Below are 15,839 nucleotides of genomic sequence, written 5' to 3' on the forward strand. Positions count from 1 at the left end.
ATATGTAGATCAGCTTTTGAGTGAGCCAGACTGTGTGTTTAGCTGAATGAGGTGTGCATGTGTGCGATTGCGGGAGGCAGAAGTGGGCTTGTCAGACTACCTCAGAGTGGCAGGTTGTGGCAGCTACCTGATGAGTGTGTACTGCTGTTTTAAATTTTATAATAATTTCAATATGAAAATACAGAAACAAACACTACAAAACATGGCAAGAGATCAAGGAAGAGGGGGAAAACTTGCAATGGCAATAACATAAATTAAGCTCAAGACTAAAGAAAGATTGCTAACTCTCGAATGAAGGGGTAAGAGACTTAACTGATTTTGAAAATTTGATAATGCAACTTAAGGATCATTTATTGACACAGAAATGGAACAGGTTAATCTGTGTGTGGTGAAATGGTTGGAAAACCTAGGAGAGGAGATTACGATGCAACAATGGGAGGAAGCTGTGCAAGGCAGTGGATAATAATTCAATTCAATTACCTTTAATAGGCATAGTACAAAAGGCAGCTCATACAGATTCTCACGATCGAAAACAGATCACACAAATCCCTGATGAACAAACCAGGACCCCTACAGAGTATACAATACAATTAAGTATGAAATATATAAAATGTACCATATTTTGGGATTAGTGGATAATAACATAATATTAATGATATGAATATTGTACTTAGCATTTATATAGCACTTTCCCAAAGCCTTTAGAGTGCTTCTATGAGGCTGTAGGTAGCACCTGCTGGGGCTACACCCCAGCCCTGGGCATGTGCTGGTAGCCTTCCTGAACATTATTGATCCCTAAAAGATGCTGAATGTTTGCGGACATTATATCATCCTTGACCTGCCAGGTCTCTCAGCCAATCCAGCAGTTGCCTTCCTGGGCCACACCTCCACCAGCCTGCTGGACAGTTCCCTCACTGTCTAAGGCCTTGTATTGGAGCCTGTACTGTCTAGTTTCCATGGGGGCTCCCTGCCCCTTTGGATCTGTCTTGTAGCTCCAGATATCTCCCTCTACCTCCACTTTTGGTGTCTCCTGAGGAGGAGGAGGGGGTGGTACTGTTGGGCTGTGGCACAGCAATGGCACATCACTTTCTGCCTGGCAGCACACACTGCTGATTGGGATGCAGCACCCAGCAGAGGGGTTCACATCCATGACCTTGTCAGTCTTCACTGCTCTATAATGGCAGATTAGTCTCCTCATTCCTGTACACTGAATGTGGGCTGGAGCTAAAATGGTTGGTTTTCCGTAAGGCCATCCTGCAGGCTCATGGTAGAGGACCTTCCAGTGAAGGTTCATAGCTCTGCCATCGCCCCATCGCTGTACAGGTTCCCACTGAACACTGGAAATTTGGCTCTGCTCTCTGCTATGTAGCATGTGACATGTCCTAGCATTGCCGGTTTACTTTGCACCCATTTTCAGAGCCATAAGGTCTAGAACCCTGCTATTTAAAGGAATGAAAGTTGGGAGTTTCAGACTGCTGACTTCTGTGACCACTATCAAATGATGCTCTTCACAGAATTGTGGAGTCCGTGTGATCTTAACCAGCAGTTCTTGCATCTCCACCGCTGACAGGCACAAGGTGCTTATTATACAGCCTGTTGTCAAGTGGGTTGTCTGCTGGCATTCTGTCGTCCTTCTCCTTGTTTAAAAGTTCTCTTTAGGCTGAGAGTCTTTTGGAATATGCTGAACAGCAGTACTCTTGTCAATTGACAGGAAAGAGGGGAGAAATCTTGCAAACAATTCACTGTGGATAAAATGGGCTCCAGAATGGACAGACTGTTAAGAGTCATTGAGGGTCAGTTAAATGGGAAAAAATGGCAAGGAGGGAGGAGAAATCAGGCTATTCAGCTCCCCTCCCCCCACCTAAGCATAGAGTATTTCAGAGGGGGGAATTTGAGGGAGGGTACCCAGAGATCTTTGCAGGCCCCCAGCTTTTTGTGATCAGTGCAGCTGTCACATGGTGGGATCATGTGACCTTTCCTGGCCTGTGAGGTGAGCTCAGTAAATAGGCAAAAAGTTGGGCATTAATTCGTAGCCCCGTAGATGGTGTGTTTGGCCTGGAAGAAGAGCACTGGTTCAGCTGCCCTGGTTCAGTGCAACAGTTTTTCTTCCTAGGTTGCCAGTCTTAGATTCATGAACACTGTCCGCAGGAGTGGCTGGTAAGAGACTTGTGTAGGCAATTAAATAGATGACTAAGGTTTAAATATCTGAGGGAAGAATGCTGTGGAACTCTCAGAGCTTCCCATAGCAGGTAGCCTTTCCTGTATTTAAATTCTAAAACGTTTGTTCAGATAACTGGCTGCCAAAAGCACACGCCCAGTGGTCTCTTCTTGCTGCGGGGGTGGGGGGGGGCTGTTTTATACTGAAGAAGCTGGTGGTGGGGGAGTAAGTAAGTAAAAAGTTTAATACAGTCCAAGACCAGCATAAAAAAAAACATACCAGGTGGTGGGGGAGGGGATCAGGGGCTGGAGAAGCTGAGCGTCTGCCTGGCCAGGCAGAATGCAGCAGGGCTTGTTTCTCCCCCAGCCTGAACTGTTGGGTTTGTGCTTTACAGAACTTTGACTCTGACATCAGCAGCGTGGGGATTGACGGGTGCTGGCAGGCCGACAGCCAGCGAATTCTGAATGAGGTGATGGTTGAACACTTTTTCCGACAAGGGATGCTGGATGTGGCTGAAGAGCTTTGTCAGGTAATCACAGCCCAAATTCCTCATTCCTGGAAAGCAAAATAAACATTTCTTCCAATATCCTAGATACTGATGCTAAAGTATTTTTGTCCATCAATAAAAATAATTAATGGCTGTGTGAATGTGGCTTTGTGTTTCAGGAGTCTGGGCTTTCAATAGATCAGAGTCAAAAAGAACCATTCGTGGAGCTTAACCGAATATTGGAAGCACTTAAAGTTAAAGTTTTGCGACCAGCACTAGAGTGAGTTACCCACTTTTGGGAAACCTTAAAGAATATTGGGAGTATTTCCTTTTTAAAAATTCTCAAGTTGGGACTTGCAAGTGAATAAGTATTGACTTTGCGTCCTGTTCCAATTGCATTGAGATGCCAAAGCTTGAACGGGGCTAGAATTGTATGGAGACGGGGTGGGTGGGATTGAGAGCTCTTTTGGAGCATCCATTGTTATTCCAAAATGGTCTGAGTCCAACAAAGTACCTAAATAGTGAAGTCAGCTTGCTGGATGACTAAGTTGTGAGTTAACAAACTTTAAAAGAGGCAGAACTCTGGTTCGAGCCTGTGTTGAATAACATTGTTGTGGCATCTTTGAACCGTCCCATGAAAACATATAAGAGATTGATTATTTATTATGGCAAAAATATTGCTTCAGGCTGCAGTATTGTTTTAAATACCCCAGTCAGCTGTTTCAAGCTTATTGCATGTTTGATATGGTGGAAAGGGCTGTCAAGTCACAGCTGACTTATGGTGACCCCTGGTGGGGCTTTCATGGCAAGAGATGGGCAGAGGTGGTCTGCCATTGCCTGCCTCTGAGTAGGGACCCTGGTATGCCTTGGTAATCTCCCATCCAACTACTAACCAGGCCCGACCCTGCTTAGCTTCCGAGAGCTGATGAGATCAGACTATAATTTAATGTGTCGAATATTCAAATTGGATTGATGCTTACAAAGTTATGACTGTAAATAGGAGACAGTCACGCACCTTAAAGCAAGTACACTATAAATAGCAATTATACAAACAGAAATATAGGTTGCACACAGTTAATTATGTGATGGTGTAAGGCTTACACATTAGTCACCTGGATCTAAAGTGTGAGGAAATAGCTGGGCAACAGTGTTGGCTTTCTTGATGGCTTTGAGTCACGGCCAGCACTGCCTTCCCAACAGTGTTTTTTAAACATGTGCATCTTGCTGTGCTGCATTTTTGTTTTGGGGTGGGGAACCATACAGATGACCTCTTTAACATCTGGAAACACCCACCATGTCCAGTACCATTAACCAGGCGAGGCTGCTTAAAAATACCTTCCAGCGTGATGTCTTTGCATGGCTATGGAAAGAAAGCTGCTACCACCACCGGTTAATGCAAGGAAGATCACCCAAGCCAGCATTTCCCATGTGCTGATCAATGGCTTTGAGGTAGCTGAAACACACATGATGTCCTCCACAGGGCGAGCTGTACTGGCAATGGCCTCAGGTAGCAGATAGCAATGGATAGGGACCCCCTGAAGAGAGAGAGAGAGAGAGAGAGAGAGAGAGAGAGAGAGAGAGAGAGTGAAGTCTTCTTGTGCCCCACCCACAGTTTCTTTATGCACACCAGTTCCTAAACTCTTGCATGCTCATTTCTTGTAAGAATTTGGCCACCATTTCTGGTTGCCTGAATTTTCAGGAGTAGAAATCTTGTAGGAGTTCAGGAAGCATTGTAGGGTACACATTATTTCCCACACTTTTTAGAGAGGGCTGGGTAGCAACAGGTTGGCTCACTTGAGTTTTCAGATCATGGTCTCCATTTGGATTAGAAGTGCCTTTGAGAAAGACAGCAGTTGCCACTTGTGCTAAGTCAAACTGACTGTATTTCCGTGTGTTTTTCTGATGGCACAAGATCTCATGCATTCATTTTCTGAACACTGCAATGTCTGGAAGAATGTGGAAGGTGCTGTGCAAGATCTTGTGCAAGTGGAATTGTGCTCAGTCCGATTTGGTTTTCAGTTGTGCATCGTGGGATCCAAGACGATATCTCGAGTAATGACGCATATTTTCTGGGTCATATAATTATTCTCCTTCCATTGTCCATTAAATGCATCTCTTCCCCCCGCCCCAAACAACATACTTAGATGATCACCATAGATGGTGATCTTTTGGAACATGATACCGCTTTGGTGTGGCTGACAAGGCCTCTGCCAACAGCTCTGGAAGAGTCACATCAGTATCTACATGTTGTATGTAAAATGTGCTTTTCATCTTGTAGTTGTTCAAGGTGATCAGTTGTATTTTTTTAGTCATAACTTCGTAAATATCAGTCTGATTTGGTCATTCCACAAACTAAAGGAAGTACTTTGGCTATCAAAGATGCAATAGGGCATGAAGCGGCTGGAACGGACAGCAAGCTGAAGCCATATTTTTGCCGTCAATTTGAGTTCTTTTGTTGCTTGGTCCCTTACAGCAATTCATCCAGCAAAAGTAAAGTTCCATTGCCACTATATGTTTGGTAAAACTGCTCCTGACCTTCATTTTAGTGTCTCACTTGATTAACAACTTTTAGAGGTTTGGCAGTTTTCCTGTCAGTAACCCAACCTATGAGGAACAGCGATGTGTGTCCTTGAAAATCACTTTCCAGGACATTTTTGAGGGTGGCGTTAACTCGCATTTCCTTTGACTCTTCTGTAACTGCTAGTAGAAGCCATGATGCTGTAGCCGGTCGGCGTACCTGTAAGCCTCAGAGTGAGCTGGCCCAGTTGTATCATTTCCACTAAACTAAAGCTCATTCTCTTGCAACTTTTAGCTCGTTCAGTTAAATTATTCAAGAATTCAAATGGAACTCATTTTACACAGCACTAATTCCAGTTGTTTTGGAGATGGTTTTATTTTGTAGTGTCTCAGCATTTTTGCTTGGATGTTTGAGTATAATAACAAATGTGTTAAGTGTCCAGTAGCTGTTCAGTTATACTGTAGACTGAATGACAAATTCCTGGTCTCCCTTGAATTTAACTGCTTTGATAGTTTGATTACATTAGATCTGTGCATCTGCTTTTAAGCAAACCATAGTTTGATTTAGAGAACATTGCAATATAAATACCCCAAGGAGGAATTGCTAAGCTAGTTGAATCCCAGAGCCCTGACTAGGTTCTAGCTCAGCTGAGGCTTGCCCTGGGCACCTTTTTAGACCACCTTTATAACCTTGTTTTGAATTGGCACAGGCCGTTCAGAGATTAGGCTGTTTTAGGGTTAGCGTTCCATCATGTTGTTGGTGAATGTGCTAGAATGGTGCTAGAGCTGGGCGGTCCAGTATGCCAATCAGGAATTGAGTGTTAGGTAAGAGAACGTGTGGAGATCCGATGCTCAGATTCTCTTATGTGAACTTATCCATGGAATTCCCTCACCAGGTTACATCCTGTTTCTGGTTTTAAACCAATGCTGTCTATCTCTTTTTTTCATTTGTTTTTTTTCAGTTAAACAAAAAAATTTTCATTTTCTTGGTATTATCTTTGTCTTAGAGCACAATCCTGAAGAGGGGGAATCGGCATAGGAACCGGCGTGACCTCGTGCCGGCATAAGTGCCCATTTATCCTGGGATAATGGATGCTTACGATGGCATGGGGGACTTCCACGCCGGCCCCAGGACACCACACCACTGTGTGGGGCTCTGCTGCCTGGCGCTGTCTCCTTGCAAGTGTTCCAGCAGTGCAAGTCCCTGCACCGGCGTCTTGGGAGGCGCTCCCGAGGCATTCTGGGGAGCGGAGCTGCCTTTAGGCAGCATCCTAACCCCTTTCGCCCCAAGAATGCCCCCTCCAGTTGCAACATTGCCATGCCACCTTTTTTGGTGGCGTAGCCTCGGTGTTTTCTATGGGAGTATTTCCCCCATTTTAAATTTTACTTTTGGCCCCTGCGCATCCACCACCACCCCTTCAGGAATGGGTCGCCCATTTCCAGGCTAACGAATAGATATGCAGTGATGAAGAAAGGAAGTGGAGAACTCAAATCAGTCACATGACTATTCCATTCAACCAATAAATTATTTACATTGTTTGCATTTTTATGATAACATTGAAATCAAGATATTATGGAAATTCATTCTTGGAAATCTTTTGTTGGGTCTTAAGTGTTAAGAAAAAGAGCAAGTAGGAATTGTTAGTGTGTGAATTTCATCATTGATCGGTACCTTTCTAAGCACATGTATGTGTAGCCCTAGATATTGCTGAAAGGTATTACCTGAGCATATGTATCTTCCATTGAAATGAGCATTGCTTACTTTCAGTGTTTGTGTTCAGGATTGCAGAGCAAGTTGTTAGGCTTAATAACACCCTGGCATTTTTAAAATACTAGTTTCCTGTGCCCTGTTTATTGGAACACATTGTAGAATGTGGAATAAACAGCATGACTTAATTTACGCTGGAAGATTTCAATTGTTTAATTGCAGGTTACTACTGCTACTACTAATAATAATAATACATTTTATTTGTATCGTCCAGTAATCCATCATGTAACACAACAAATATGAAATAAGTTTACAAAAGCTACTTAGCCCATTTGAAGTAATTTTGATGCATCATCAGCCCCCCCCCCCCAAGCCCACCTTTTCTTCCAGTTTACAGAAATTTTCCTGCCTGGTCAGCTGGTGGCTAGAGGTGTGCAGGGGAGTGGCTGTTCATAAGCTTGTTTTAGGGTGAGAGAGGTTGAATCAAAGGGGTTTCCCTGGAGCTCTGGCTGGGCTGTAGATAACTGTCAGCTGCTGTCATAGAGTTAGTTCTCCTCCCTCCCCCCCCCCCCCGCTTCTGTTACACCACAGTTCCGGTGAAACAGTCTTCAGATTTCAACACTGGTTTCAGAGTGAAATAGTGAATATTGATCTGGAAGTTCTGCTGGCACAGTTCCAAAAGTAATGATTGACTGAACTGGAGTTGATTTTGTTGTACCTCTAGGATGGCTCTATTGGCTTTATGTTAAGGTTCGTAGGTAAGCATAGAAAATTGGTTATTCCTCCATAAAAACTTGAGGTAAATGTTGAAATTATAAACTGCTACTCCTATTATGGTGAACCAAATTTACTTTTGTTCCAATGTCTCCTAGGTGGGCTGTTTCAAACAGAGAAATGCTGATGGCACAGAATAGCTCTTTAGAATTTAAACTGCACAGGCTATATTTTATTAGTTTATTAATGGATGGAACTGCAAACCAGAGGGAAGCACTGCAGTATGCTAAAAATTTTCAGCCATTTGCCCTAAACCATCAGAAAGGTAAGCAACATTAAACGTGATAGAGTTTGGATTTGTAAGTTACTTTTTCATAGTCTCTGTGCATCACACTGCTGGGTTTTTGCCTGCTGAGAGGATCAATTTGAAAACTTTTAGAGTGAGCATTTAGTCATGAAATCTCCTCCCCTGATAAACGCAGCTTTGCCAGGGTATCCCTAAATCTGTGGAGCTGCACCTTTCTGCTCAGTACTGTCGTATCTGCCACAGTGGCTACATCTGAGTACTTTATCAGACAACTATTATTCTCTTCTTTGTGTACTTACTACTAGATGTTTCTTGTATATAGTTTTAATTTGTAGTAGATAGGTAGCCAGCCCTGACCTGGATAGCCCAGGCTAGCCTCTTCAGATCTCGGAAGCTAAGCAGGGCTGGTCCTGGTCAGTATTTGGATGGGAGACCTCCAAGGAAGTCCAGGGGTGCGATGCGGCAATGGCAAACCACCTCTGAATGTCTCTTGTCTTGAATACCCCCCTGCAGGGTTGCTATAAGTTGACTGCTACTTGATAGCAAAAAAAAAGAAGAAAAAAGATAGGTAGCCTGTATATAGTTCTTTAGGTTTTGAGAGGAGGGAGGTGCTGTGCTGTTGAAGGCCATCTTCAGGAGTGGGGGGTTAACCTTGCATGATCACTCTATCACAAATGCTGTTTATTTTGCCTGGGTGAACGACACAAACTGGATCTGTGCATCCACTGCTAGAAATTTACAGAACAATTGAGGAACCCCTCCCCCCCAATTTACATGCCAGTCTTCAGGAGAGGGCTCTTATGGCCTTGGAGAGTATGGAAGATGCCTCAGCATCATTGGCTACCCCTTCTGTAATTGGAGTCTCTATCTTTTCTAAGGTTGGAACTAATTAATCAGGCTTGAAACCCTCCCATAAGGATAACATGCAAAGATTAGCCCCCAAACTGTCAAAACAGAAAGAACTGTCTCAGTCACTGACCCCAAAGAAGAAGTAGTTGAAGTACCACAAAATCACAATCACGGGCTTGTGGCCTGATCTGTCTGTCCAGGTTGCTAGGTATACCATCCCATCTACGTTCCCAACTTCAGCTCCTTTAGCTGTTGAATCCAAACTAATCCTAGATGCATTACTAAAACTTGGTGGGATATCACTGATGATTGGAATGTTAAGCTTGAGGGGTACAACTTGTTTAGAAGGGATAGACAGATAAGGAAGGGGGGAGGAGTAGCATTGTATGTCAAAGATGTGTACACTTGTGAAGAAGTACATGAATCTGAGCATAGTAGTTCAGAGTCTGAGTCTACGGATAAAAATAAAAGGAGTAAGAAATAATTGTGATATTGTGGTGTGGGTCTGCTATTGACCACCAAACCAGGCAGAGGACTTGGATGAAACACTCCTAGACCATATTACAAAGTTCTCTAAAGAGCCGGGACACAGTGGTCATGGAATATTCTAATTACCCAGATATCTGTTGGAAGTCCAACTTGGCTAAAAATGCAAGATCCAATTAATTCCTGACTTGTCTTGCTGACAACGTCATATTCCAGAAAGTGGACAAGGAAACAAGGGGATCTGCAATCTTAGACTTGATTCTCACCAACAGGGAAGAACTAGTTGAGGTTAAAGTAGTAGGCACCCTGGGTAGTAGTGACCATATAATCTTGGAATTTACAGTCTTGGGGAAAGGAAAAACTGTACGTAGTCAGACATATAGATTGGAGTTTAGGAGAGCAAATTTTAACAAACTTAAATGTATGGTCAGAAATACTTAAGGAGAAGGGAGTTCAAGAAGGGTGGGAGTTTCTTAAAAATGAAACACTGAAGGCACAATCACAGACCATTCCTATGAGAAGGAAAATGGGAGGAGCCTTAAGAACCCAGGGTGGCTCCATAAACACTTTTTAAAGATTTGAGAAATAAAAAAGACTCATTTAGGAAGAAGAAGGAGGGCCTTATAACCAAAGAGGAATATAAACAAATAACTAGTGCTTGTTGGGAGAGTGTTAAGGACAGCTAAAGCTCAGTATGAGCTTAGGCTAGCGAGAGATGCTAAATGCAACAAAAAGGGTTCTTTTCCTATGTACAGAGTAAGAATAAAAACAAGGACAAGGTAAGCCCATTGTGGGGACTGGAAAGTGAAATTGTAACAGGAGATGAAGAGAGGGCAGAACTCCTCAATTCCTACTTTTCCTCAGTCTTTTTTTGCAAGGCAAGCTGTGCTCAACATGGCATAAACAGAACACATGAATGAGGGAAGGGATTTGCAGCCTAGGATTGGCATTGGGGGAGTGCACAAATACCTAGTTTCTTTAAATGAAACAAAGTTGTCAGGGCCAGATGAATTGCATCCAAGGGTACTCAAAGAATTTGCAGATGTAATTTCTGAGCCTCTGTCCAGGTGAGGTGCCAGAAGACTGGAGGCGGGCAAATGTTGTCCCCATCTTCAAGAAGGGGAAAAAAGAAGATCCAGGTAACTACCGACCTGTCAGCTTGACGTCTATACTGCGAACCTTTTTTGAACAAATCATCAAACAGTCAGTCCTTGAGCATTTAGAAAGGATGGAGCCAGCACGGGTTTCTCAAGAACAAGTCATGTCAGACTAATCTTATCTCCTTTTTTGGGAAAGTTATTACCTTGCTGGATCAGGGGAATGCTGTAGACATAGTTTATCTTGACTTCAGTAAGGCTTTGGATAAGGTTCCACTTAGTATTCTTGTTGACAGGTTGGGAAAATGTGGTTTAGATCCTATTACTATTAGGTGGATCTGTAACTGGTTGACAGCTTGCACCCAAAGAGTTAATGGTTCCTCGTCCACTTGGATATAAGTGACTAGTGGAGTGCCTCAGGGATCAGTCCTGGGCCCTGTGTTGTTCAACATCTTTATAAATGATTTGGATGAAGGAATAGAAGGGATGCTTATTAAATTTGCAGACTATACTAAATTGGTAGGGGTAGCAAATATGGTAGAAGACAGAGCCAGGATACAGGATGATCTTGACAGGCTGGAGAAGTGGGCTAGAACTAACAAAATGCACTTCAACAAAGACAAATGTAAAGTTCTGTATTTAGGTAGGAAAAATCAAATGCGTAATTATAGGATGGGGGAGACTTGTCTAAGCAGTAGTGTGTGTGAAATGGATCTTGGGGTCTTAGTAGACCAAACACTGAACATGAGTGTGATGCTGTAGCTAAAAAGGCAAATGCGATCTTGGGCTGTATCAACAGAAGGATAGTGTCCAGATCTCGTGAAGTGATAGTATCGTTTTACTCTGCTCTGGTTAGACCTCACCTAGAGTACTGTGTTCAGTTTTGTGCACTGCAATTTAAGAAAGATATAGACAAGCTGGAACGTGTCCAGAGAAGGGCAACGAAGATGGTGAGGGCTCTAGAGACCAAGTCTTATGAGGAAAGGTTGAAGGAGCTGGGTATATTTAGCCTGAAGAGGAGAAGACTGAGAGGGGATATGATAACCATGTTCAAGTACTTGAAGGGCTGTCATATAGAGGATGGTGCCAAGTTGTTTTCTGTTGCCTCAGAAGGTCGGACCAGAACTAATGGGTTAAAATTAAATCAAAAGAGTTTCCCTCTAGACATTAGGAAAAAATTTCTAAGTTAGAGCGGTTCCTCAGTGGAACAGGCTTCCTCATGAGGTGTTAAGCTCTCCTTCCCTGGAGGTTTTTAAGAAGAGGCTAGATGGCCATCTGTCAGCAATGCTGATTCTATGACCTTAAGCAGATGATGAGGGAGAGGGCATCTTGGCCATCTTCTTGGCATGGAGTAGGGGTCACTGGGGGTGTGAGGGGGGAATGTAGTTGTGAATTTCCTGCATTGTTGAGGAGGTTGGACTAGATGACCCTGGTGGTCCCTACCAGCTCTATGATTCTGTGTCCTCCCAGTGTAAATCCTCACATCCTCACCAGAGAGAACGGCATCTGATCCCAGCGGCTGTGGTGTTAGTCAGTTGGAAGACCACTATCTCCTCATCATCCCTCATGCCCTTCGGCCCCACTTCCCATACCTTGTCATTGGGACAAACTTCCCCTTGCCATCAAGAGGTATCTAGAACATTGATTCCTCTAACTCCTGCTCTGTTTCAGGTGGTGTCCCTTCCTAATGAACCATTTCCCCCTGTACCATCTTTATTGGTTTGTTCTCCAATTCAGCTGCTGTTGACTCAACCGCTATTGACTTCCATTTTGACTTGACCACTGTCTCTTAGCTCTGAGTCTGGGTCTCACATCCTCAGATCCAGTGGTGCCTTTAACAGCGGCTGATTGGCAAGCCATGTCTTATCACTATTCTTCAACATCTTTGGCTAAACATCAAGAAGAACCAGAGGCATCAGACTGAATCAAATAAAACGTCCGATTTTTCTCTCTGCATATTAACTAGTAAGTAGCAAGGCTGCTGCATACTGTACCAGCTGGTATTTCTGAGGTTTTTCTTCAAGGGCATACCCGTGTAGAGTGCATTAAAATAGTCTAGTCTTGAGGTAACCTTAGCATGGATCCACATAGTCACGTCAGCCAAGTTAAGGAAGGGGGCCATCTTCCAAGCTAAGTGGAGTTGGTAGAATGCCCTTTTTGCAGCTGCAAAAAAGCTTGCTTCTCAATCAACAAACAACAAAGTGGATACAGAATCACCTCAGTCTCTTAACTGAGACAGCCAGAGACAACTGAACTCCGTCAAAAATGTCACTACTTAGAGGAGGGCAGGGAGCTGCTATTGTTGGCAGCAGAGGATCATAGGACTCACAATGGTATAAATTGCAGGCAGAAAGGTACTGGCTGGACATTAGGGAATTTTTTTTATAGTGAGAGTTGTTCAACAGTAGAATCAGCTGCCTAAAGAGGTGGTGAGCCTCCCCCTCACTGGCAGTCTTCAAGCAGCAGCTGGACAAACACTTGTCAGGGATGCTCTAGGGCCAATCCTGCATTAAACAGGGGGTTGGACTAGATGGCCTGTATGTCCCCTTCCAACTCTGTGGTTCTCTGCAAGGCAAGCAGATTCCTCACTGCTCCTGTTGACAAGGATGGCAGAAAGGTGGGTGGAATGTATTGGAAATGGCCCACTACCAGCATGTTTTATGGAGACAAATCTCCCCTGCCTTGGACCATCTCCCTGATGCTGTAAAACAGATGGCTGTAGACAAGTCCCTGCGTGTGAGCAGTTACGGGGTTGGTTATGTAGCCAAAACTGTGGCCACCACAATAGCCATCTGTAGGCACGCATGGCCTAGGTCTACATCCTTACTGCCTATGGTTTGGACCCATATAGAAGACTTACCATTTGAAGGGGAGGACTTTGGTGAGAAAATCATGGTTTGTTTCCGTCTGCCTCAGGGACACCTATTGTCACTTCTCCATCTGTCCTCAACATCGTCTGTTTCTCAAGTTTGCTGTGGATGATGCCCACTACCAGTACAAAGTGTTGCCCTTTGGAATCTCCACTGCTCTGAGGGTTTTCACTAAATGCCTGGCTGTGGTCACAGCACACATTTGGGATTGAAGGACTGCCATCTTAATATTTGTCAGCTGGCTTTTGCCTGCATCTTCCCATTCCTCTCTCTCTTTTTTTTGTCATGAGAACAGCTCTCTGTATCTTAAACCTATCTGGGCCTTTGTGTCAATGGAAAGAAGTTGCAACCAACCCCTCCGCCCCCCCCCCCAGTTGAATGGAGCAATGCTAGACTTGTGCACTGGCAAGGTAATGTGCTGTTCTCATGGACTTGGATTTAACATTCATCCATATCTGGAGACTTTTAGGTCTCATGGCATCCACCATCTTAATGGCACACTATGCCAGGCTTCATGTGAGAGTGTTATAAATGTACTTTCTACAGTTTTTTCAGCCCACACTGGATTCAAAGAACGAATTTTTCTTGTTGTCATCACTGGTACCATGGTTCACCATACTGGTCTTGCTATAGGAACTTGAACCAAGGCTTGATTTGCCCACTGTCCGGTCTGCACCTAACTAATGGCAGGCGTTGCCCTCTCGGGTCGGGGTGTCCACTGCAATATAAATTCAGTTATTAAAAACAGTCATTCCACTAGGAGCGCCACAGCAGCCCTCTAGAGCTTCTGGTGGTGCACAAGTTGCTTTGTGCTTTCCTCCCCATGCTGCAGGGCCTAGAACAGGTTACTACCAGCTACACAATCACCATGTACTACATGAACAAGCAGGTGGCGCATCAGCATGTACATTGAAAGGCCTAACTTGCTGCCTGTAAGAGAGATGTATCATCACTCATTCATGTCATAGGGGATGATAACTTCCAGTGATTTGGTGAACTGTGACTTGTCCCAAGGAAGATATTGGAGCTTATTTTAAAGGGGTCAATGAACTGGCCTTCATCCAGTGTCCCAAAGATGGGATCTCCCTGAAGTCAGGAAGTTCAGTAGTGGAACTCCCTGCCCCAGGATGTGGTGATGGCTGCCTACTTTAAGAAGGGAGTGGACATGTTTGTGGAGGAGAAGGCTATTCAGGGCTACTAGTAAAAATGGATACTAGTCATGATGCATACCTATTCTCTCCAGGATCAGAGGAGCATGCCTATTAGGTGCTGCGGAACACTGGCAGGATGGTGCTGCTGCAGTTGTCTTGTTTGTGGGCTTCCTAGAGGCACTTGGTTGGCCACTGTGTGAACAGACTGCTGGACTTGATGGGCCTTGGCCTTTCTTATGTTCATTACCAGCATGTCCTTTCTTATGTTCTTTACCACCATGCACACACCAAATGCCCAGACCAGGTGCAAATAGTCTGCTCATGGGAAACACTAACCTACAAACGTGGCTGGGGTGCCAGCTGTATATGTTCTCTCCTACCCTCTTGTATATGTTCTCTCCTACCCTCTTGTAGCCATGGTCTACCAAGGCAAGTAGAGATTGTACAGACTGCATCCTGATCACGCAGTACCTAGCCACACCAGCCGTGTATCATGAAGGTTCTGAAGTTATCCAGAGGTAAAGATTAAACTAATCAAACCTACAGATCATTACCCATTTGTGATGGTCCATGTGGGAACAAACGACACAGCTGTGAATACCATTACAAATAGAGACTGTATTCTAGAGTGTGGAGAAGACAGACTATGAAGCTCTCGGGAGGGAACAGGGGCACAGGTGTTCTCTTTGATCCTTCCTGCCAGAGGAAGAGGGACATGACAGGAACAGATGATAATGGGGATGAACCACTGGCTGCATTGGTGGTGTTGGCAGACGCTATTTGGATTCTGGGACCAAGGGCTAGGTTTTCTGGCCTACCAGGATGGCCTACTAGCATGCAATGGACTTTCACCTGTCAAGGTCAGGGAATAATGTTTTTGGTAGAAACCTGTAGAGGTTCACCAGGAAGGCTTAAAACTGACCCCACAAAGGGAAGATGATGACTAATGTGGGGATTTCATTGAAGGAGAGCAAATAGCAGAGGCCCACCTAGGAGGGCCGGGTCAAATGGTGACAAAGGTATGGGGCTTCAGGTGTCTCTGTACCAATGCAAAAAGCTTCGGCAATAAGAAAGAAGCTCCTGAATTTCTAATGCAGACAGAGAGAGATGATTTAATGGGCATTATAGAGACTTGGTGGGATGATTCCATGACTGGAATGTAGTAGTGGATGGATATGAGTTATTCAAGGGAAACTGCAAGGGTTGCTAAGGAGGCAGAGTGGCTCACTGTACTCGAGGAGAGGATTTGCTTGTCAGGAAATACTGGAGGGGGTGGGTGACGGCCCAGTGGAAAGTATCTGGGTGAAGATAAGTAAAAGAAGGACAAATAGTATTGTGGTTGGAATCTGCTACAGACTGCCCGACCAGGTTGAGATGGATGTTGCCCTCCTTGAGCAGCTTGACAGAGTATCCAGGCAACATGACCTTGTAGTTATGGATGACTTCAGCTTCCCTGATGTTTATGGGAGACCAACTCTGCTAAGCATCCATAGTC

At 44.3% G+C, this 15,839-nt stretch overlaps 1 protein-coding gene across 2 annotated transcripts in view; it reads left to right on the plus strand.

The window, feature by feature from the left end:
• The window catches only part of RMND5A (required for meiotic nuclear division 5 homolog A), a 62,032-nt gene that overhangs the window by 13,316 nt on the left and 32,877 nt on the right, over positions 1-15,839 (plus strand). For both annotated transcript variants that reach the window (XM_056863782.1, XM_056863781.1), the window contains exons 3-5: positions 2,553-2,687; positions 2,825-2,925; positions 7,743-7,909. In XM_056863782.1, coding sequence (XP_056719760.1) covers positions 2,553-2,687; positions 2,825-2,925; positions 7,743-7,909 — 403 coding nt within the window. The remainder of the gene's footprint in view (positions 1-2,552; positions 2,688-2,824; positions 2,926-7,742; positions 7,910-15,839) is intronic.

The sequence above is a fragment of the Euleptes europaea genome, chromosome 18 (genome assembly GCF_029931775.1).
Source record: "Euleptes europaea isolate rEulEur1 chromosome 18, rEulEur1.hap1, whole genome shotgun sequence".
Lineage (NCBI taxonomy): Eukaryota > Metazoa > Chordata > Lepidosauria > Squamata > Sphaerodactylidae > Euleptes > Euleptes europaea.